Source organism: Triturus cristatus, chromosome 3_1 (assembly GCF_964204655.1).
Source record: "Triturus cristatus chromosome 3_1, aTriCri1.1, whole genome shotgun sequence".
Lineage (NCBI taxonomy): Eukaryota > Metazoa > Chordata > Amphibia > Caudata > Salamandridae > Triturus > Triturus cristatus.
The window spans coordinates 853108739-853133926 of NC_140583.1; the positions used below are offsets into that span (position 1 = coordinate 853108739).

General features: G+C 43.8%; 1 protein-coding gene across 1 annotated transcript in view; it reads left to right on the forward strand.

The window, feature by feature from the left end:
- The window catches only part of LOC146861181 (dynein axonemal heavy chain 11-like), a 2741463-nt gene that overhangs the window by 943006 nt on the left and 1773269 nt on the right, over positions 1–25188 (forward strand). Inside the window, exons 26-27 of the mRNA XM_085646213.1 lie at positions 7600–7745; positions 7847–7963. Of these exons, the coding sequence (XP_085502339.1) occupies positions 7600–7745; positions 7847–7963 (263 nt within the window). The remainder of the gene's footprint in view (positions 1–7599; positions 7746–7846; positions 7964–25188) is intronic.

Genomic DNA, 25188 nt, shown 5'->3' on the forward strand with positions numbered 1-25188 from the left:
GAAGAATATGCATGTCCTCATCCACTTTGAAATTTGGTAGACTGGGACCTGTTGAAAGCTTGTAGTGATTTTGCCCACGTTGGCAAGGCAGTTGGGTTATAAGTTTGCAGCTTCGTTTGTTTATGCCTACAGCAGACACAGGTTGTTTTCTAGGAGCTACTTCATTGGTACAGTCTTGAAAAAGCACCACGGCAGTATCATATGTGTTGGATGTTCCAGACATAGAAGAGCCATCTTCAAAATCAAAGAACAGCAATTATAAATCCTTTCCTGATAAAGTGACTTGGAAGTGGTATGCTATTGGATTCACAAGACTTAACAGCATGAGCTGCTAACAAGTTCCTGCTCCGTACTATGTCATTATAACTTGTTGATACAGCAATCCTATTCATTGAAGTGATTAGCTCTCTACTTTTGCACTTGTCATAGATTGCGTGGGTAGCCATCATGTGTAGTGGAGTTTTCTTTTTGCCGTAATGAAATTCATAGAACATGATTTCGTAAAGACAGTACATTTGCACAGCATAGGCCTGTCGGTTCATGGGATTGTCTTCCACTTCTTCGCTTATATCTTCAAAAACATCATCAATGCTGTAGGCATCTGTTCCAAGCTCAAGAACTGTAGTTTGTAACAGTTTTGATTTGCAGATACTAAAAAATTATGTAAAACATGTTAAGGCAACATCAGGCATTCTTGTTGACTCCCATGCTTTGCGGAGCTCTGGGGCATCACAAATTGTATCATTAAGCCCAATATCTAAATCTTTCAGGACGTTTCCTAAAATGGTTCCTGCTGATTTTACTGCCCCCTCTGATATTATTTTGACAGCAGAAACTTCAGGAGTCAAATCAGCAGAGAACACCATAAGTGGCTCATTCTTTTTGTTAGACTGACAAAAATTAATTCTGTCATTGTACATTTTCATCAGAAAAATCTTAACAGTATTATGGATCAATAGTTTCAGCAATGTTGACCATTGTGTCTCTGATCTCACTGACTGTGAACCCTTAGCCAGCACTCAAAAGTTGCTTAAAAACCTCCTTTGCTTTTTCAAAGAGTGCAAACTTAACTGAAGGCTGGCAGTTACTTTGCTGCTGAGAGCTCATTGTACTTTCATGTTTTTTAATGTATGAATGCATGCAGTGAGGGTGGGCATACAAATCTGCTGCAAATACATTCAGCTGTTTAGTTCAGATACTTGGCTGAAAACTTCATCTTGGAAGAAGCAAGCTGCAGATAAAGATAAAAACATGTTTGCCCTTTGAGACTCATATAATCTCTGTACTTTGTTCTTTCATTAATCCCTTTGGCCCTTGTTCTGGCTCAACCACAGAGAACACATTGAAGATCCTCTGCTTTCTGATCAGCTGTTGGAGGTGGACGAGGGGGTAGCCATTGATCTTCTAAGTGGATGGGCATTGGGTTTGGTTGTCATCACTTTCTCAGAAGACTTCGATTCTTGTTGCGATTCACTGGTGTCTGCTATTTTTTGACAAATTGTTTCCAGGCTTTCTTCCATTGTATACAGCTTGTAGCACTTGCTGTTACAATGATTAAATATTTGATCTTCTTCACTCATCAGTATCAATCTTTTGTGAACGTCGTCTTGCCATATTTCTGCGGCATCTCAAACTCTCTTCTGTCCAGCCACATTTGATGTTAGCTTTTCTTTTGGATTAGTTTGGCATCTGACACATTTTTCTTTGGTGAAGGAGTCCTCAGATTTTGTAGTTTGCAACACTGTGTCACGAAGTGGAGATCCTCTGCTTCCACCTGCTTCGCTCATGTTTACAAATTTGAATCAACAAAAACCTGAAACAAAAACAATATTACAATTAATTAACAAATATGATGGCTAAAACATAGAGCTGCTATTTTGGAAAAAGGTGGAAGAGTTGCTCTGAAGAGTTATTTTCTGTATTTATAAGACTACTTGACCCCCAAAACCTACGCTTTAATACCAAATTGAAGTATAAAGGTCTCATGGTTACTGTAATATTACATCATCCCTGCAACATAAGATCATTTTTAAGAATGTCGTTCATATAAATTCGGCCCGGATTAGCAATGTCTATCCAAGCTAAAAACACAAATCAAAATGAAAATCTCTGGCCAATAATTTTTATTATGGGGGTATATCAAGAGGACAGGACTAAAGGTGGAGGCCAAGCACTCGATTTCATGTTTATTGAATGTAGTCTTCATTATATTATATAACTTCATTTAAGGACTTTGAAGAAAGGATAGCAAATGAGGGGAGAAGCAAATGGAAACAGGGACGAAAGAGGAGTATGAATGGCGTAGAAGGAAGGAGGTAGCAGAAAAAATTAGTGAATGAATAAATCAGTGATGCTAAGTTGAGAGGCAGGAGGAGGTCATGTTTTAGGAGAAAGATAAAAGAGCAGAAGAAATGCGTGATGAGGAAAGGAGAATTGGCAAAGTTGGCATATGCTGATAATGTTTTGTAAAATGCTAGGTTTTCTTAATTTTTCTATTCTTTTTCAAAACTTCTTCAGATGAGAACCTTCTTAAACACTCAATGGAACTCTCAGGTTCGCTCGTTTTGCTGGCTCGAGTTACACTGCATTTAGGCTGATGTGACAAAGTTTGCTAGTGCTGCTTTTCATTCACAGTCTGGCCTTAATAGCATGATTTGGAAGGCAGCCCACATAAAAAGCTCCTTGAAATGTGTGAGTAGCAAATCTCCCAAGCATCTCTGCAGTAACAGAAATAAAGAAATTAAATGGCTATGGCACAAAAATGTAACAGGAAAAATTGAGGATTTAGAAAAAATCATAAGTAGTTCATAGCTGTTGAAAAAGTTAAACTATCACTAGTGACGATTATGATTTCCTCTCTATAGAAATATAGATTTTATCAGAAACACCAAGTTAGTAAGTTATTTACTAAATCTCCTCCAGGAAAACGACTACACTATAAACAAGATGTTAAATTCACTCCTGTGCAAAGAAGAGGTTCACATGTCCCACTTGGTGAGAATGGCTGGCGTGCAATAGAGGTAATATCTTTTAAAACTAATGTGATAGAATGTGGCGATTTGCTTACTGGCTGCATGATTAGAAAAAAGTAGTAAATACTAGCACAACACTTACATTATTCATACTATTCTATTTTTAAAATAATCTCCTTTCTGGGTACATTCAGGTATTACCACTTCCAATGATTGCCAGACATATAGAGCTCCCTCCTTCAGAGACAAGTATATGAAATTTCCATTGAAATCCAGTGTATGTTTAGTGCAAAAAAGGAAAGTATTAAAACAAGTGAGTTACTTAACACAAATCATGTTTTTAGTAAGCAGAACTGTGACCCACAGAGACAATTATTTTAGTATTAGCGTCACTCTCTGTGCATTAATCTGACCATCTTCTCAGCTTTCAGGAACAAGCAGAGGTGTATAAACATCAATCGCTAAGTGGTTGTCAATTTTTCCTATTTTTGTCCTCTCTACTTGCTTGAAGTTTGGTTTGGAAACAGCTGTGAGACCCATGGATGAACCAGAAAGCTATACATTTCCAAAAAGCAGACATTTGGAATTTCAGAAGGTGTCAGTTGGGTAGATAGCTCATGGTTTCCCCAAAAAACCACCCATTCAAAAAAAGAGAAATAAATAACAATGTTTTAATTTGTAATTTTTTTGTCCCAGTGACCGATTTACAAAAGTAAGATACTGTTATGTCCGTCAGCTACTTCTATTTGTAGGGATAAATAGTGTTTGTTGGTTGTCTAAAAACACAAAATACCTATAGCCAACAACTGGGCTGCAGATTATACTGATTTTTTATTGTGTACTGGCCATGCAGCAGTTCATATGGTATAATCTAACAAATTAAAAGGAGTATGAATGAAACCTGCGCATTTTTTAAAGGTACCCAAAATATTGAGTTTAAGGATTACTCGTACTATCAGATAATTCAAAGGGCATTTTGCAAAATGTGTTCTTTCTTGCAGCTTGGCCTACTTTTATAAGCCTAACATGGAGAGAAATCCAATTTGTCAACAACTAAAGTAACAAATGTTATACTATTCTGTATTCCCATATTTCTTCATATAAAAATGGACTATACTTGTGTGGCTAGGACTTTTGCCTGCAAAAGGAATAGCCACAAAACGCAACTTAGAGACTACAAAGTATTTACCCTATAAATGAACCAATATTTGTTAAGTGGGTAGCTGCAGAATTTGTGTCCAGACTTGGCTGCCACCAATGGGGATATCTATCAAATCCAGGCATTTATGAAAACTAGACTACCAGGAGAGTCTAGGGTGTTGTAAGCTATGTGCTTCCCGCTAACATTTCTTGCCAATCTCAAACATTGGCTAAAGTCATGAATTTTCATTAGATTTCTGGTGGGTACCATTTTGAGCAGGAGAACAGTGGGAATGTCCAATGGCAGGAATTGTGTGAATCCCTGCAGGTTCTGGAGCTTTGCCTCACAGAAATACAGGGGCAATGTCTGATTTTAGCCAAAGTTTGCAGGGCGATCTGGGTACAAAAAGGTAGTGGGATCCACAGAACCCATATTTCACTGAATTTGCTTGGGTCTCCCGTGTTTCAGAAATGCCCAGTGTTCATAGAGTTCCCTGTTTGCTGGTGTACCCTGGACCTACAGAGTGCAGACATTTACCGTGGCAAGTGAGAGGAAGCTGGGATTTGCCCCTCACTGCTATTCCATTTGTCCAAAGTACCCCCCAAAGAATGCAAATTTTCTCTTGCTTGCCAAGGGTATGGCGATGCTGGAGGCCCCAGGGAGGGCAAAAAGATTGTTGGGTCTATAGGGGTTTGTAGGGGTGGGAGTGTGGTCTGCGGCCAAAAGAATATCACTGGCATCCAGTGAAATTGCTGCCAGTGGGGGGATTAACGCCAGTAATCTGCCCCATTTGGAGGCAGAGAGACTGCTGGGGACATTATAGGGGTGTGGGCAGGGCCCGATACCTGAGCAGGCCACCCCCACTAATTCAAATAGTTTCCCTGGTGCCTAGTGGGTGGTGGGCCATACTGGTGTTAAACCCCCCAATCACACCCTCAGAATGTCAGAAAGACTGCTTCTTGGTCCATTATGGGATGAGGGCACAGCCCAATGCCTGGGCAAGCCTTTGTTATTTAGGTTTTGAATTCATATGTCTTGTGGTTGATGGGATGTCTGCCTCGCCCCCGGGGTGGCTGGCAGAAAGACTGTTTAGTTTCTTTTAAGGTGAGGGCATGGATCGATGCACCATCCACACCCCTTCTTTTTTTTTCATTTCAATTAAAATCACTGGCTAATAATGGGATTTCTGTCCATTTGAGGGATGGCAATTGTGGATTATTGCTGGCATTAATGGTTTCACTGTCAATCAACGTGAGTCAGTACACTACACACCACAGTGATTACTAAAAATAAGGAAATTCTTCTCTCATGTCCCATTATTAGTTTTAAAAACAAAATCCGGTCGACGTAAAGAGGTCATTCACTGCATTTAAGTGGTTAACTGCTGGTTCGCATAGTAAAATGAAACCGTTTGTTCCTTTAAAAATCATTGTAATTTGTTTTGGAAATTATTTTTATATCATCACATTGTTGTAAATCTCTCTATATTGACCTGGAATTTTCAGGATATGTATAGCTGAATTGAAGTATGCACCGAAAATAGCAAAAACTAAGATGGATTTTGTATTTGGTGCCTCATTAGTTTTGGCCATCAAAATTTGATAAATGTGCAGTGTGCTAACCCTCCACGTCATTTAGTTACCTTTCTTTTTAAGTTTGAGTTTATTGAGAATCAGGAGAAAAGAACAGCAATATATCTGAGTTTAGCAAATCTCAGATAACATTGGAAATATAAAAATATACGGAAATACAACTGTTATAAAAATCGTGCTGTATGTATAAAAGGAATAAAACCAAAAATAGATGAAAAATAAGGGGAGGGGAGGAAAAAGAAGGAGAGCAAAAGGGAAAGGACAGGGGATGAAACAACATATTATGAACCTTCAATAATTTTTGAAGAAACAACAGGATATAAAGTTAAACACAATAATAATACCTAGGGAATAAAGATCGTATTATTAAATTAATATAAACATATAGGCATGAACAACAATATCTTAGAAGTTTAAGAGAAAGACACAAGGTGTATTTATGGCAGTTTCTTGACATTATCTGAAGCATTTACAACATTAGAAGTGGACCGAGATAAATGTGTATTAAGCGGAAGCCACAAAATATCTCTTTCAATTGCTAAAGAAATAGGGGTGACATAATTGGTATCAAGTCTGTGATGAAAACATACTGCATTCCACCAAGCTATAAAAGTAACTTTATCTGCTTGTTTCCAATTTGAAGTTAATAAATGTAAAGCTACAGCAAATTCACAAGTTTAACAGCATGAAATTTGATGGGGTCATTTAGATACCTTTCTGATAGCAGAACCTCAGCCCCCTCTGCCTTTGGAATCAGCCTCCGGATGGCGTCAGTCAGCACTGTGAGGCTAACATGGTTTCAGGAGATTTGCATCTTTGAAGCATATAGTAACAAACTAAAGAAATAAGACAACTGGCCAAACTGATATGCGCACTTTGCGGTGTCTAGCCAGTCCTCCGTGCTGCCATTTGGCAGCAGAAGACACCCCGATTCCTCCTGGCCCGAGGACAGGCTGTCGGCTGCTGCGAGCCATGCTAAGTGTTCAAAATAAAATGGCAATGAAATTATTTCATTGCCATTTCATTTGAAACACTTATCATGGCTCGCAGCAAGCAGGAGGGCAACGCTTCCTTGCCCTCACGAAGAAACCACTTCTGGAGGATATGTGTGGAACTCCCCATCAAAACACACAAGAGCAGAGCGAAACATATGAACCTTCTTTCGTCAACACAAAACCTAGATAATTAAAAATTTTATGAATTATGTTCCCTCATATTTGAGCTAATTATTTTTAAATCTATATTCTCCCATGGAAACATAAAGAACTGTTACCAAACTAGGATTAAAGTTTCTACATTTTATTTGTTTATTGTATTAGTGTGTAGAATCAAAAATGCTGCCTTGCTGACTCTGAATAGGGTTTTGTTCGATAAATGAAAAGCAGTAATTTGTTCACCTGGGTGTTGTAGTTAATGGTAGGAGCTAAAGATGAGAGAATAGTATAGCTTGGCAAGTTAGGATATATCCATAGAGTACCCAACATACGTGGAAAAGCAGGCCGGCCTTTTGCTTTGGTCCAAATGCACAACATAAGCTTTCAAATACGTGTTTTATATAGAGGAATTGTTGAGAGTTTTCTAATGATACGATGGTCTGACTGTTCTTTTATGGGTAGACTGAGTGTATTCCAGGGAAAGGGAGTCAAGCACAAATATGGACCTGTGTTTTTTCTATCTTAGTTCCAGCTGGTATATTGTCTTTGCGTTGCATGATGGACATTGTATAAAGGACAGTCAGAGGTTTCTGAAGCTAGGTCTTATCCAAAGTTTTTAAAGTTATATTTTTTACTCTCCATAGTAGGTCTATTGTGTTTAATCATATTAGTTCTATTATTAGTTTAAAATGAATGCCATTAAAGGATGAAATTTAACAGACTGATGTGTTTTTCTTTAGTCAATAGGGAACATCTATAAAGGATTATGCCAAACTGGTGTATGGGGATGTTTTGATGAATTCAACCGAATTTCTGTAGAAGTGCTTTCGGTTGTGGCTGTCCAAGTAAAAACCATACAAGATGCAATTCGCCACAAAAAGAAAAGGTACTTTCCAGGAGACATTTCTGTCCTGCTATCTTTATGTTGTGTGCTTTTAATCAAAAAGTTAAACTACCGAACTAGGCTGAATAATTCTGTTTTGTTAGGTTTTATTTTCTAGGGGAAACAATTGAATTGAAAACGACTGTAGGAATATTCATAACTCTGAATCCAGGATACGCAGGTAGAGCTGAACTTCCAGAAAACGTGAAAGCTCTCTTTCGGTGAGTAGATTAGAATTAATTTTGAAATTAAACATCAAAAATAGGAAGTATTTGGTACATTTTAGTAACTTTAATAATGTTTAAACAAAGTTGAAAATACTTCACGTATCGTTAGTATGCTTTATTTTTTACTTTCTGGTCCTTGTTCAACACCCTCAGGTTTAAAGTCAGGTCAACTTTATTTCCAGTCAATAATCAGTTATTCTCTATCGTTAGCGGTCTCCTGAGGTAGTATGAATGGAATTTTGAGCCCAATTTAAAAACGGGGGGATGAGGGGATCCTTACTTTTGTGCTTGCTTCTGATGCGGCTTCCATTTCTATTTGTACGCTGAACGTGCAAAATAGCTGATATGATTCCAGTTTACACATCGTTGAGATACATATTTTTTAATCCCACATTTTCACATAGACACATATTACATCATTATCCAACCATTTGATTTACTGGGAATGGCAGCCAGTGACTTATGTGGGCATCTGGGATTAACTGGAGGAAATGCAGGATTTCAAAACTTGGATACAGATCACTATGCTGCTCCTCAGTGGATCTAAGACACATATACTGGTCTAAGAGTTGACACACCTGCTGTTGCACCATCTCAGCAGCCTCCATTATGGGTCCACGTCCACGACAATGGCAATGAAAAGACTTGGCATCTAGCTTGCCCATGACCTCTCTATAAGGAAACACAGCTTAGACGTTTTAAAGTCATGCATTTTCCACCCAAAATATATGGAGTTATCTTCTCATCTCAGTTAAGTCTGATTTAATAAGTCACAATAATGTTCAGGGTGGTGTGTGGGAACAGCCCTCTACATAGGTCTCACAGGATAGAGTATTGCCTGGCTGTCAAGAGTTCACAAAAAGCAATTCAGACAATTTTGAAAGTGTGTCGTGAGAGCCATGCTTTTGTCAATGTTTACTACTGCACAGAACATACTTGGGGCAAGATGCTCACTATATTCAGAGAGCACTTTGAAGGTAAGGTGTCACCATACCGTTTATATCGATACTTCAACCTTGTTGGAAAATGGCCCTCTCTGAAGGGTCACTGCAAACCTTTTACCTTCCTCCTCCTCTTCTTCTGACCATTTTGTTGGCTTTAGGACTCTTAGCACTTTAACACTGCTAACCAGTGCTAAAGTGCATATGCTCCCTCCTCTAAACAAGGTAACATTGGTTTATTCCCAATTGGCATATTGGGTTTACCTGTAAGTCCTTTGTAAAGGGGTATGCCATATACCAAGGGCCTGTGAACTACATGCTACTAGTGGGCCTGCAGCACTGATTGTGCCACCCACATATGTAGCCTTTCAAACCTGTCTCATGCCTGCCATTGCAGTGTCTGTTTGTGCAGTTTACTGCTATGTCAACTTGGCATGTTAAAACTACTTGTGAAGCCTTAAACTCTCCTTTTATTACACTTAGGTAAACCCTAAGGTAGGCCCTAGATAGCCCTAAAGACAGGTTGCTGTGCAACTAAAATGTAGGACATATACTCTTATGTTTGCATATCCTGATAGTGACAAACAGCTAAATTTGTTTTTCACTACTGTGAGGCCTACTCCTCTCATAGGTTAATGTTGGTGATTCCTTAATGTACTTTCAAGTTCCTGATTAGAAAGTAGTAGCTATTTCATGTTTTGTATCTTTAGAATAGTAATGATAAATCCTCTTCACTGGTATAGTTGGATTTAAAATTATTATTTTAGAAATGCCATGTTTGAAAAGTGGGACATTTCTCTGCTCTTACTGCTCTGTGTGCCTGCAGCCTGTCTGCTATACACGTCTTCAGGTATGTGACAGCTACACTTTGTGCATTCCCTCTAGACAGCCAGAAACACAGGAAGGCTAGGTTTGTCTGAGTACCCATCTACATACATCTGCATTCTGCCTGATGTATGGGAGGGAGGGGTTAACACTTCACTGAATGGGTAGTCTCCTGTCCCCACACAAAGGGCTGATTGCCCCCCATAGCTAGTCTGCAGCCAGGACTCAGAAGAAAGAGGGACCAGTGTACTTTGAGGGCCTGCTTTGAAGTCACACCCACTTCAAAGGCACATTTGGGTATAAGTACTGGGTCTCTGACCCCCTAAAATCAGACACTTCTGGATCTACAACTGAAACTCGGTCAGAAGAACTGTTTTGCTGCATAAAGGGCTTATTGCTGGACTGCTGACCTGGAAGGACTGCTTTTCCCTTGTGCTGCCCTGCTGCTCTCTTACTCTGCTGAAGGAAATCTGGACTCTGCCTTCCCATCCAAGTGTGCTCCAATGGCTTGTTGGCTTGCCTCCTGTTGTTGAAACTCAGAGAAATTAAAGTCTCTACCTCTGCTCCTGTGCCTGGTTCACTGTAAGTGGACCCAGATACTTTGCACCAGTAATCGACCCTGCTGCGGGAGCAGAAATCAGTGAATCACATTTGGGGACTGAGCAGTGTCACCAGGAACACCGCATTGACCAACGCATTGCCGCCACCACAGAAGGATGATCGATGCATCCCTATGACAAACATGGAGAAACCCCGGGCATCGGCTTTGGAAAAAATGCATCACAGCTTTGACGCTCGTTTTTGGAAACCACTGCATCGCCATAAGTGCGTGTTTAAAATCAACGCATTCCTTCGACTGCGGAAGTGACATTAATGCATTAATTCCATATCTCGTGTTTGTGACCAGGATCAAGGTACTGTGTTCCCTGGTCCTGTGTGACTCCTGTACCTGGCCAGTGTTCCATCGCGGTCGGCTTGAACTGTTGACTTTTTCCCGGTCAAGGGGCTTCTAAGCACTATTTTTACACTAAGGGCCTGATTTAGATCTCGGCAAATGGGTTACTCCGTCACCAAGGTGATGGATATTCCATCCACCGAAATATAAATCCCATAGGATATAATGGGATTTATATATTGGTGGACAGGATATCTGTCAACGTTGTGAATGAGTAACTGGTCTCCCGAGATCTAAATCAGGCCCTTATTCTTTGAAAATGCATATCTCGACTTGTACATATTGTATTTTTTTTGGCAGTTCGGGCTTCTTTTGTTCAGAATATAATAATAATTTATTTTTCTAAACATGTGTGGTGTCTTTTTGTGGTGTATTCATTGATTTACAGTGTGTATGTGTGTTGCACAAATACTTTACGCATACCCTCTTTAGATAAGTCTAAACTTCTCTGTGCAAAGCTACCAGAGGGTGAGCACAGGTTATGTTTTAGTGTGTATCTAGCTTACCCTGCCTAGAGTGGTTGTTCCTGCTTGGACAGAGCGCATACCCCTGCCAACCAGAAACCCTATTTCTAACAAACCTTGATTGGAAAACGTACACGTTGAATCACCTGCGATGGATGTTGTATTCTAGATGTGGCCTTAGTCAAGGTCTGGAATACTCTCTCAAGTTAGCTTCAAATTGGCTGCTGATGAGTAAATTTTAGTAAGGCTGCAAAACAAATGATTACATGATCTTCAAGTGTCCCTTGAGTTACACTTGCATGAAAGGTGCAACCACAGAAAGACTCTTGTCTATTATTATGTGTGCCTGTCAAAGAGAAGACTGTAGACTGTTGAATAGCTTGATCATCATGGTCTGAAGAAGACCTTTGGAGGCAAGTGTTGCAGTGTCTAAGAAAGCCTTCATAAGATAACATATTATTCTGTGGAAAGCATTATTCATTTATTGGCTGGTTGAAAATGTGATGGTTTATAAAACATTTTGAATTTATCTTCTAGGAAACATTTTGTAGGCCTCATCAAAAGGTGAGCATTACACTTCGTGACATACCCAAAACTTGCACTGCTATCAGGAAGAGTTTTAAGTAGACCTGCAGTAGCTGAGAGGTTTATTGCTACTCTGCATTCTGTTTAATATTGAGGTGAGGTAGAAGTCCTGAAATAGCCTCTACGTCCCGTAGCTAGTGTCAGCAGGGAGGCAGTAGTACTATTGTACCTATGAACATGTAAAAAATTCAAGTTGGAGAAAATATTTTCTGGTGAGTTTCAAGAAAGTTTACTAATTTGCTCTGCCTCTGGCAGTGGGTACCAACGTGCTACGGATGGTAACATTCTGTTACCCGCATTAGGATATTAGTTACTGTGCTTACCAATTACCATTTGACCAGTTGGATTAATGCCTATTGATGTGGGGAAATTAAGGATGCATTCAAGTGATGACATTATGGAAATTAAAATAGATGACAGTTCTTTGACAGAATGTCTATAATTTGTAAAATTCATGTTTCAAAAAACACATTGAGTCAAATTAATACCGTAGCAGCCAAGAACAATGTTCTCAGGAAACTAAATGCTTGCGAACCATGGAGCGAATCGCCTAGATTACGCAGGGGATGTGAGCTTTGTCCGTGTACAGCAGGGATGAAGACAAGGATTTTAAGCAAATAATATGAATACGATTTTTCATGGAATAAGCAAAATAAACAATGTGGGGTGCTAACATGAGTGAAAGTGTTTTTTCTTGTTTTGCAGTTTATTTAAATATGCTTTATGTTTCTGGCTACAAAAGTTCAGCCATATCATTTTATACAATAATACATGGGTATAATGTAAGCAATATATAGATATATATTGTATCTCTCACATATCTGTTACCTTACTAGCTTATATATCACTAAACTCAGGCTTCTCAGAGAAGTAGTGTTGGTGGGATAGAGTTCAGAACTCAGTCAGTCAACAGACACAATAAGATAATCTTCAGGCCAGTGTTTATCTTTTTTTTTGCATCAAGAAAGTATGTATGTATGTGGTATTCTATTTTTTAAATTACTAAAATATTTTTTATTCAATAATACCGTATAAACAGTACAAAACAAATGCAAAAAACACAGCATAACGTGACAGCATAATACAATGATGTGCACAGTGTATAGTGAGTGGCTGTACGTATAGGTGATTGGTAGCAGTCTTTTCATCAGTTCGAAGGTGTGGGTTATCATCCCTTATTGCAAGTGAGTCCGGACGCAGAAGGCTGAGTCAGTTCTCCCAACACACCGGCCTTCGTTAGTACTGCAACCATTATAGACCTTTCATGCAAGATCTGCAGGGCAATCATACACTCGCCGGTGCCGTCCACCTTGGCCATCTATCCCGGTTCTTCAGTCACCCTCAAGGCTTAACAAGTATTGTTGTTGAGGCCCTAGATGTTCTTGGGGCAATGTAGCAAAGTGTAATAGATTTGCAGCAGATCATTGCAGTTTGGCAAATCATGTAGTCAGTCCCGCAGCCTGGATGAGTTGATCCTTCCCCCCTCCCAGCACAGGACTCTTGCCTCTTTTGCGAGGAGTAGTGCCACTGAAGCAAGGCATTGAACTGCACACAGCTCACGCTTCGTGTAGCCCAACAAAGCAACCATTTCCTAGAGCTCCTAGCCCATCTCCCTCCAATATTCAGCTGCCCCTTGACAACTCCACGCCAGGTACAGAAAATCTGCCTCTGGCACGTCATACCTGGATCAGCAGGAAAGATCGCGGAATTTGAGCTGGAATAGTGATAGGGGGATGTTAGTCCTGTGGAAGTATTTGAAGTGAATATAGAGCAGTCTACTGTTGGGTAAAGCTCACTCACCTGGCAACAACAATATGCTCGTTCCGCTTCTGAAATGGGGGCTTCCAGATGTGCTCCAGAACTCAGAGTGGGTGTCAGGGTTTCGGTCTGCTGAATAGTATAGAAACATAGTGTGTTGGATACTGCTGATTCCAGGGAAACGTTGGATAGTGAACTTTACATAGCCTCAAAGCCAGTAGTACTTACAGATATCTAGTGGAGATGGTGCAGTGCCATCTACTGCAGGTGGACAGTTCAGAAATTGGCCCTCTGAGAAAAGGTCACCCAGCACTGCAATTCCCCATTTGAGGATATGCTTGACAAGTGCTTTTGTACATATGAGTGCTGTCACAGGTAATTGAGTAAGGGATTGTTTCTGCAAGTAGAGGATCAGGGAGTATAATAGTTTTTCTGATCTTGATCCAAGCTAGCTGTTGTAGAAAGTGAGCGGTATAGTTGTTGGGTGGGCGGAGCTAATGGGACAAGAGGAAGAGGAGGGGACACAGCAGGAAAAGGCAGTTAGAGTAGGGACGGGGACCGAGCAAGAAGCTCTGACTAAAGCTCGTAATAAAAGTATCTCTAGCGTCTGTGATCCTTGGGCCAAGACACTACAACTGGCGACGAAGGTGGGATGCTGCAGCCCAGCACCCACTGAACATCAAGAAGAGCGTCCCGTCCCCTGGAGCGTGAAAGAAGAAAAGCGCGTTTGAAGCGGAACGTTGGTTTACGCCAAATTGTAAGTCACCCCTGATGCGTGCAAGTTGGCATGCGAGTGACGAGAAGAAATCGGGAGCCCACCCCGATTCTGCCTGCTACCCTGGTGATCGGGAGGTGTCCGAGGCACGACTGAAGCCTTGTAGCAGGGATCGTAAGAAAGAGCGCTGTTGCGCGCCAAGAACGAAAAGCTCACCCCCGATGCGTGAGAAACGGCACGCGAACGAAGAAAAGTCGGGAGCTCACCCCGAACCTGCCTGGGTAGGTGAAGTGCCCAGAAAGGTGCGCGAGACACTGCTGACGTCCTGGCACCTGGGGAAGTGGCTGCGGGTGAGTGCCGTATGAAGCGTGGTGAGCCTGACAAGGACTGCAGCCAAAATCTCATGGGTGTGAGGGTATCTGTGTAGCGACCATCTTAGAGTCAGGTGTCCGTGAAAGACATCCCTATGAAGTTCATGGGGCGGCCATTTTGAAGTCAGGCAAGGCCAAGCAAACAAGCATAGATCAAGAAAAAAAAAAAGCCTGAAAAGTAAACAAACACCAGTTAATGCAAACAAGAAAGAACAAACAAGCACGTGCATAGACAAGAAAGAAATAAGAGCGTACTGCCAAGATGTCGAATCATAACTCTCCACAATGAAATGAAGTCAAACCACTCCTGACGGGAGTGTCACATCTGCGCCCCCCAGAACCCTTAACGCTGACGACTGGAGGGAGCATGGGGCCCCGATGGGAGGAATGGCTCGAGGACTTTGAAGATTATATCAAGGGTTCAAAAGTGACAGAGGATGAAGACAAAGTGATTGCACTGCGCAACCTTGTGGGTAAAGAAATCAGCAAGTTAATCAAAGAACTGCCGAAGGCAGACACAGGAACCTATGATAAAGTGCGAGACGCTCTGAACAAAGAGTTCCTACCTAAAAGAAATGTGGATTACGAGAGATATGCTTTTCACCAAGCTCGTCAAGGGAAGGAGGAAGTGATGAGCACCTTCATAACGAGACTACGTCGACTGTCCAGGTATTGCGAATTTGATGCGTTCTCAACGGATGATACCATCAGGTAACAAATAATCGATGGCTGTCAATCCGAGACGCTTAGGAGGAGATTATTAAGAAAGAGTCACAATCTGGAGGAGATTGAGGAAATGACCCGAGTTTACGATCAAGCGGAGAAACACGCCAAGAGCATGGAGACCGGGCGCACTGAAAGAAGAGAGCAGGTATACCGAGTGCAAGCCAGCCGTAGTCGCAGACATTCGAAAGAGCGACAGCACAGATCCCGACCGTCCTCTCGCCAGCAATACACAGAGCGTAGGAAGCATGGGTCAGGCCGGAGAGACAAGAAACAAGACAGCTTAAGAAAATGTTATCGGTGCGGGTATGACTTTCCGCACAGAGAGGCCTGTCCGACCATGGGCCAGCAATGTCGGAAATGTGGACGGACGAATCATTTTGAAGCTATGTGTGGAGAATATCGCAGGGAAAGAAGGGATGAAAGGACAAGGCCAACTCGCTCTGACACCAGACGACACCATGTGAAAGCCGTACAAGATCGACCGAAGTCGTCCTCTAGCTCTTCACATTCCAGCAGAGATTCAAGGAGGTCTCAATGGTCGAGGAGGACGTCGTCCAGGGATTCCCGATCAGGGTCGCGTGAATCGGAATACACTATTGAATACGCTAGTATGGTCGCAGATCCTGACCAACTCAAGACATACCCGAGACTGAATATAAGTGTAGGGAATCACGCCACGAAGCTTGTTCTGGACAGTGGAGCATCACTGAATTATATCCCCGTAACGGAATACAAGAAAATGAAGCCACAGCCGCCTTTGAGTCCAGCGTACATCAGGGTATTTACCTGGATGTCGAAGAAGCCCCTTCCCTGTCTAGGAAAATTCTCAACAACACTCAGGCACCAGACCATGTCTGTGCCGGCATTCATACACGTAATTGATGGCCCGGAAGCTGATTGTCTTCTCAGCTTACCAACTGCGGAGCGCCTCCATCTAGTTGAGATTCTATACAGGGTTAGTGATGACCCGGACATTCTACACAAATTCCCCAAGCTGTTCACCGGGCTGGGAAAGATGAACAGATGTCAAATTCGACTTCACATTAATGAACAGATAAGACCTGTTGCACAACATCCCAGGCGAGTGCCTTTCCACCTTCAGCAAGCAGTGGAGGATGAACTTCAAGAACTATTAGCAACTGACATCATTGAACGGACCGACGGTCCCACCAACTTGGATGTCGCCTGTAGTCATTGTGCCAAAGAAAGGCACACCCTGGAAGGTGCGTCTATGTGTTGATATGCGGCTTCCTAACACTGCTATCGAAAGGGAACGTCACCCCGGGCCTCATTTGAGTGACATGATTTCTGCATTAAATGGTGCCAGGATATTTACCAAACATGACTTGAATAAGGGATACCATCAGCTGGAGTTGCATGAAAAATTGAGATACATAACAACATTCGCAACTCACTTGGGGTTGTTTCGATACAAACGGTTAAGTTTTGGTATTTCCTCGGCTGCGGAGATCTTTCAAGAAGCCCTCCGTCAGACTATACATCACATACCCAACACGCTGAACTACAGCGATGATATTCTCGTGTATGGGTCAAATGTTCAGGAACATGATAAGGCTCTAGATCGTGTATGTCATGCCCTCTTGGAAGCTAATCTGACCCTAAACAAGGACAAGTGCGAATTCCATCAATCCACTTTCAAATTCTTTGGACATGTGTTCTCTGGAGCTGGGATGAAGCCTGACCCTGAAAAAGTGATGGCACTCAATGACACTAAGAGTCCTCAAGATGTCAGTGACATTCGATCGTTTCTGGGCATGGCCAGCTATTGTGCCAGATACATCAAGGACTATGCCACGATTAGTCATCCTCTCAGAACTCTTACAAAGCAGGGACAGCCTTTTGACTGGACCCCTCAGTGTGAGCGGGCGTTCCAAGACATCAAACGGGCAGTTGAGTCTGCCGACAATTTAGCATACTTCAGTCCCAAGAGGAAGACGGAGATAACTGTAGATGCTAGCCCTGTGGGCCTGGGTGCAATTTTGGCTCAGTATGACAATGACTTTGATCAGCGGCATATTGTGGCGCACGCCAGTCGCAGTTTGTCGGACACGGAGAAGGCGTATTCTCAACCAGAGAAAGAAAGTCTGGCAGTTGTATGGGCCTGCGAGTATTTCCATGTTTTCATCTATGGCAAACATTTTACCATGGTGACCGATCATCAGGCGCTTGTCACCATCTTTGGAAATCCCAGGTCAAAGATGCCACCTCGGATTGAGCGATGGGGTGTGCGTCTACAGGAATATACATACACGATACTGCACAAGCCGGGAAAATCAGCAAATCCGGCTGACTACATGTCACGACACCCTCAATCATCGCCGGCATCACGATCATCGATGGCTGATGAATACATCCACTTTGTGGTGGGCCAAGCTCAACCACCAGCAGTTCCCCTGGAAGCCATTCAAGAGGCCACTGCGCAGGATGTCATCCTGCAGAAAGTATTCCGCCGACTGCAGACCAATAGGTGGAGACATGACAGTGAAGAGGAAGGGAATGATCCCACAATCCGACAAGAAATGCAAGCAATCCGACATGTGAGTGAGGAACTCTCTGCCACCTCGGAAGGTCTTCTACTGAGAGACCAACGGATCGTCATTCCGACGCAACTACGTCAGGGCATCATCAACCTCGCCCATGATGGCCACCGGGGAGTGGTCACGACTAAAAGAGCTCTCAGGGAGCGTGTGTGGTTTCCGCTTTTAGATCAAATGTTGGAACTCACCCTCAAAGACTGTCCCCAATGTCAACTCGTCAGTCAAGGAGCTCCCCCAGCTCCTCTGCAAATGACAAAATTGCCCAGTGGAGTGTGGCAAGAACTTGCCATGGACTTTTATGGACCTCTTCAATCGGGAAAATATGTCCTGGCAATTATGGATGAATATTCAAGGTTTCCACTTGCCCAATTCGTATCATCCACCAATGCATCTAGCACCATTGCGGTGTTAGACGAAGTGTTCGCGGCATGGGGTATTCCCAAAGAACTCAAGACGGATAATGGTCCTCCTTTTAATGGACAAGAGTTTGCTGAATTCGCAAGGCATTTGAATTTCAAGCACCGTAAAGTCACGCCCTTGTGGCCGTAGGCCAATGGGACTATTGAAAGGTTCATGGCCACTCTAAAAAAGACCTTTCAACAAGCCACCGTCGAAAAAAGGGATCTTCAAGTGGCTCTCAATGAAGTTCTAAGGGCTTACAGAACAACCCCACATGCCACCACAGGAAAGTGCCCTGCCACATTAATGTTTGGGTGACCAATCAGGACTCGGATACCTACCTGGGAAGGTACTCTGAGAGCGGTCTCACCTGCCCGTGTTCATCAGGAGGTCATGACAGCTGACCGTATTGGAAAAGACAAAATGAAGTCATATGCGGAAGCCAGAAGGAGAGCAAAATCACCATCCATGCATGAAGGGGACTGTGTCATAGTCAAGCAGGAACAGCAGAGGAAAACGGACTGTAAGTTCAGAGCTGAGCCTTTGACGATTACTCAGCAAAAGGGTACCATGGTGACCGCAGAGTCTGACAGCAGGAAAGTCACCAGAAATGTATCACATTTTCAAAAATGCACTCCAGCCATGAGAGAGTCGCTCCAGAAGATGATGGGATGACCAGAGAGTGAAGGGAGAGAACGGCCTGAACCAGCAGTCGCGGTTCAGCGTCCTGATACTCACGTAGAACCTGAGACTGAAGCTGGGAGCGTATCCCTCCGACCTCGACGAGACATTCAAAGGCCAAAACGACTAATTGAAGAACTATGAACAAGTCAGTCATTTCATTTTGTTAACAAGGGGGAGATGTAGAAAGTGAGCGGTATAGTTGTTGGGTGGGCGGAGCTAATGGGACAAGGGGAAGAGGAGGGGGCACAGCAGGAAAAGGCAGTTAGAGTAGGGACGGGGACCGAGCAAGAAGCTCTGAATAAAGCTCATAATAAAAGTATCTCTAGTGTCTGTGATCCTTGGGCCAAGACACTACAGCTGTGTATTGGCTACCGTGTCTATCACTGCTTTTCTACATCTTGGAGTCTCACCCAGGGGGGTCCCCAGTGGGGTGGGATATGCACCGTCATGCTCCACTGCCATGTATGGCGGGGGATTATGCCATGAATATGCAAAGTGTGTCTGCACAAAGAAATTGTGAAGCTCACAATCGGGGTCAAGGGGCCGCTTCTTTCGTGTGGCAGTATTAGGGTTCCCCATTTTAGTCGTAGCTATCTGCCACCCAGGCTAATGTTATCAGGTGTGAGCTTAGGGTCCTATAAGAGTGCGGGTCGTGGTATTCCTATAGTGCACACCTATGCAAAGGAAAATGGAGCCCTGTACAGGATTAAAGTCAAGACATTAAAGGATGGTTTGTGGACAGTTAATTCATTGTGATGTAGTGCTTTTCAACTCTTTCCTAATTTGGACCATCGTTGGGCAGTCCTGATGGATACTGGGATGTTGTTCTAGATCCTGGGCGCATTTATGGAAAAGGCCTTCTGACTTGTTTTTTCTTTCTTATACTTTTTAGCCTGCCTTTTGGAAATGTCCTTGCTATGGGTGTTCCAAGAACCACCAAAGATGGTGAGCTTGTCTGCAGGATGAGCAGGGTATTGTTCATAATGGCTTTGTAAATGATGCCGCTGGTTTTGTAGATTGTATGGGCTGGCAAGGGGAGAGAGGAGCTAATGGAGTTTTATCAGAATGGGGGTGCTTGAACAGCTGTTTTCAGGAAGAAACTGTTTCTCTTAATTTCATAGAGAAAGCTGTCACCCTGCTGTTTTTTTGGGTTTTTTTTACAATCTGTTCCTTAAGGGTGAGGCTGGTGTCCAGGGAAATGCAAGTATTTGGTGAAAGTTGCCATTCAAACCGGTCCAGACATGTGTCATAGAGCCAGGTATGTACTGTTTCTTGTTAGTTGTTCTTGGCAAATAACGGGAATTCTGTCTTGGTTCAGTTTAGCCTCAGGCAGGTGCTAGAATTCTAGGACTGATGTTGTGCAGGCAATGTTTGATGTGTTCGATGTGTGAAGCAGAGGAGACTTTCAAGTAGAGTTGTGCATAATGGACGTATTGTGAATCTTGATGCTACTATCTGTGAGTAAGGTAAAAATACATGTGGGGACTTCCTAACCTACAGAATATGGATATATTACATATCAAATTTCAGAAATATTCTGTCGAGAAGATGTCTTATCACTAAAAAAGGAATTAGAAAACCAGTATTTTGATAAGGGGTCAAAGAATCCCCTTTTAAAGGATCATGTAGTGACTTACAGAACCCAGAGTGTGGAAACTTCACCTACAGAGTGGAGTTTACCACCGACCTCTAGTTTGCACCTCATTTGTATCACAGATTCTCTCAGTTTAGGGTTCATTTAGTTCATTTGTTTCTTAGTTTTCTGGAAAAGATTTTGTGGTCCAATGCTGTCTGCCTGTGTGATATTTGTTCTGTGCAATTATCTATTCACTTTATCTTTGTATGTCACATTTACACTGAACCCAGAAGGTGCATTCTGGCTCCAATGCCGATTCAGCTTAACATAACGTCCAATATGATGGTATATACTAGTCTACAACAATTATCTTCACTGTGTGGTTTTTCCTTGTTAATTTTTCACTGCATTTTAATCCGGAGGTCCGCCATCGATGTATGTTCAGCTTTTGTATTTTATGTATTTTATTTACTCATATAGCCATGATATTTTTAAGATTTGTTGGAAATCAGTTTTTTGTGAGTTCCAGTAACTATTAATATTCTGTGAACATGTGCTCATGGCAATAATGAAAAATTATTCTGTATTTATTTATTTTTTATCTTTATTAGCATTGACTTTGCCAAATAGAGTTGATTTGATTGAGTGATTTATTCATTGATTGATTGTTGTTTATAACTTCAGCACAGGTGGGGAAATACAAGCTTTGAATTTATGTAGTGAACCGGGAAGGCATTCCAGCATGGTTTAATACAGGGGTCTCCAAACCTTTCTGTAATAAGAGCTATTTATGTTCACTGAAAATCATCCCAAGCTACTAATATTATAATATGTTGTAACAGTTGTCACGTCTGACAAGATAATATTAGTAGCCACTGCATGCAAGTTTACCAGCAGTAAACAGGTCAGTGCTTCAGGCCCAGTTGCCAGCAGTAATGTAAAAAAGGCTTTGCTAATTTGGAATGCATTAGATGGGTAATAAATAATAGCCATAGCTGCAATGTCACTAATACCAATATATTAATATTAGTAATAAGTCTCTCTAACACCACATGATTTGTCTCTCAATATCAGAATTAAATATATTTTGGAAATTCAGCCATTTTTTGCCAAACATCTGCTTTTGAGTTTTGAAAATACACACATTTTCATCTCAAATACACTCTTTCCAATTTTGCTATACATTTATTAACTTATTCAAGCAAAAACATGTAATTTATTAGGCAGGACTGCATACAGGTGAGCTATCAATCAATCAATCAAGCGTTTATTAAGCGCAACTACTCACCCGTAAGGGTCTCAAGGCGCTGGGGGGAGGGGGGGGGGGGTGCAGGCTCCAGTCTATCAGGGATGGGGTCCGTCGAAGAGCCAGGTTTTGAGGTTTCTTGCAAAGGTGGGCAGCTCTGCCGTCTGTCTAAGGTGGAGCGGCAGGGCGTTCCTGGCCTTTGCTGCAAGGAAGGAGAAAGAGCGGCCTCCCGTTCTGGTTTTTCTGGTGCGTGGGAGAACTGGGCTGATCGTAGGGTTCTCTGGGGCGCGTGGAAATTGAGTCGGCTGTTCAGGTATGCGGGTCCGGTGTCATGGAGGGCCTTGTGTGCGTGGGTGAGCATCTTGAAGGTGATTCTTACCTCGACAGGGAGCCAGTGTAGTGTGTGCAGGTGCTGGGAGATGTGGCAGTGTTTTGATAGGTTGAGGACCAGTCTTGCGGCGGCGTTCTGGATGTTCTGTAGTTTGCGGGTGAGGTTTTTGTTTATTCCGGCGTAGAGTGCGTTGCCGTAGTCCAGTCTGCTGGTGACCAAGGCGTGAGTGATGGTTTTTCCGTGTTCAAGGGGGATCCACCTGAAGGTCTTGCGTAGGAGGCAGAGGGTGTGGAAGCCGGAGGATGCGACTGAGTTGATCTGGCGGTCCATCTTGAGCTCGGAGTCCAGGATGATCCCCAGGTTGCGCGCGTGCTCGGTGGGGGTGGGAGGGTTTCCGAGTGCAGGGGGGCACCGGGTGTCTCTCCAGGCATCGGGTTCGGGTCCCATGATGAGTACTTCTGTCTTGTTGGCGTTGAGCTGCAAGCAGCTGTTTTTCATCCATTTGGCGCCTGCTTCCATTCATTCTCGGAAGTTGTGATATGATGAGTTGGGTGTCGTCTGCATAGGACACTATATTGAGTCCGTGGGTTTTGACGATTGGGGCGAGCGGAGCCATGTAGATGTTGAAGAGCGTTGGGTTGAGGGAGGACCCCTGGGGGACTCCGCATGTAGTTGGTGTAGGGAGCGATAGGAAAGGGGGATGCCTTACTCGTTGCGTTCTGCCGGAGAGGAAGGAGCTGATCCAGTCGAGTGCCTTATTCCGGATCCCTGCATTGTGAAGTCTGCGTATTAGGGTGCGGTGGGAGACAGTGTCGAAGGCTGCTGAGAGGTCGAGGAGGATGAGGACTACTGTTTCTCCTTTGTCCAGTAGGGTGAGGATGTCGTCTGTCGCAGCGAGGAGGGCGGTTTCCGTGCTGTGGTTTTTCCTGAAACCAGATTGAGAGGAGTCGAGGATGTTGTGCTCTTCTATGAAGGTGGTGAGTTGGCTGTTGATGGCTTTCTCGATGACTTTCGCGGGGAATGGGAGCAGGGAGATGGGTCTGTAGTTTTTAAAGTCGGTGGGGTCAGCCGACGGTTTCTTTAGGAGGGGGTTGACTTCGGCATGTTTCCGGTCGTCGTGGAAAGAGGCAGTTGCCAGGGAGCGGTTGATGGTGTGTTGGAGTATGGGTGCGATGGTTTCGGCGGCTCTGTTGAAGATGTGGTGGGGGCAGGGGTCCGTGGGGGCCCCCGAGTGTATTGACTTCTTGGTCTTCAGTGTGTCTTCGGTGGTGGGGCTGCCCAGCTGTGTATCATCGGTTTCCCGGTGTCATGGGTGGTCGGTGGAGGTTCTCTGTGTTGGTTGCCTTCATCAAAATTGTCGTAGATACTCTTGATTTTGTGGTGGAAGAATGTGTTGAGTTTGTCACAGAGTTCTTGTGAGGGGGGATGCTGTTCGATTTGATGGCGGGTCGGGCAAACTCCTTGATGATGTTGAAGAGTTCTTTGCTGTTCTGTGCGTTGGTGTTGATTCTGTCTTCAAGTGCTTGTTTCCTTGTTTTCCTGATTAGTTGGTGGTGGGAGTTGTAGCGGCTCTAAAGTTGTTGTGGAATTCTGTGGAATTGGTGTTTCTCCAGGATTTTTCGAGGCGGCGGCAGTTGCGTCTGGACTCTCGGAGTTTGGTGGTGAACCTTCTGGCTTTCTTGGTGTGGGTGCTGTTGGTTTTCTTGAGGGGCGCTATGGTGTTGGAGCTGTCGGAGATCCATCTTTGCAGCGTTCGGGCTGCTGTGTTGGGGTCGTCGTGGTCTGTGATGATTGGGGTGGAGTTGCTGATTGAGGAGGTGAGCTGGTCGTCGTTGGTTTTGGTCCAGTTTCTTCGTGGGAGCAGGTGCTGGTGTCTGTGGGTGGTGGGTGTTCTGAGGGTGAAGTGAACACATCGGTGGTCGGTCCATGGGAGTTCGGTGGTGTGGCTGAAGGTGATGGAGTTTCCTGATGTGAAGAGGGAGTCGAGGGTGTGTCCTGCTGAGTGCGTGGGTTCGGTCACGATTTGGCAGAGTCCAATGTTGTGGAGGTTGACCAGGAGGGCTGCGCGTTTGTGTCCCGCTGGTTGTCGATGTCGAAGTTGAGGTCTCCCAGCAGGGTGTAGTTGGTGGATGTGATGGCATGCGGTGAGATGATGTCCGTGATGGAGTCGGTGAACGGTCCGCTGGGTCCAGGGGGTCGGTAGATGGTGGTAGGGTTGGTTTGTATCTTGAAGTGCAGATGCTTCATCAAGTCAGTGGGTTCGTCAGGGAGTGTGCTCAGGCGGAGGGTGGATTTGTGGATGATGGCGATTCCTCCTCCCGGGCGGAATGCGGCGGTCTTTTCTGGAGATCTTGTATCCTTGGGGGATGGCGATGGCAGTCTGGCCCGAGGTGGTGTTGGTCCAGGTTTCGGTAAGGAATGCTACGTCCGGAGTGGTGCAGTCGAGGAGGTCCCAGATTTCGGTGGCATGCCTGTGGAGGTATCGGACGTTGAGTAGGATGCATTGCATGGTCTTTGGTTTGGGTGTGTTCTTGCGGTCGGGTTGTGCTCTGTTCGTGTTCCTGGCGGTGCTGTACGTTTGTCGGCAGTGGTGACAGCTGAAGGGTCCGTGGGTGTCGGTAGGTGAAGCTATCCTACAGTTGTTGTTTCGCTCAGGGTTCAGTTCATGGAGTGCCGATGGACTGTAGTGTTGGCGTTGTGGAGATCCAGGGTTCCTGGTGCTGGTTGTGGTCGGCTTGCATACGGGCACAGATGGGCTTGCCTTTGGCTCGCCTTGGTCGCGCAGCGTTCGTCATTTGTAGGTGAGGGGGGGACACTCAACTGGCAGGTGGGGAACGGACGAGTGCTGGGGGAGGGGCCGCGGGGCAGCAGCGGTGGGAAACGCGGGACTGGGGACGGCAAACGGATGCAACAGGGCACAGATATTACAACAGTGATGACAATAACAAAATACTAACAGAAAATATAAATGTAGTCAACACAAGGAGATAAAAGCAAAACAGCAGCCGGCTCAAGGGGGTAACAATTACGCAATCACCGCATCGTGGTACTCGGGCACACAGCAGGTCGGACAGCAGCCTAGAAC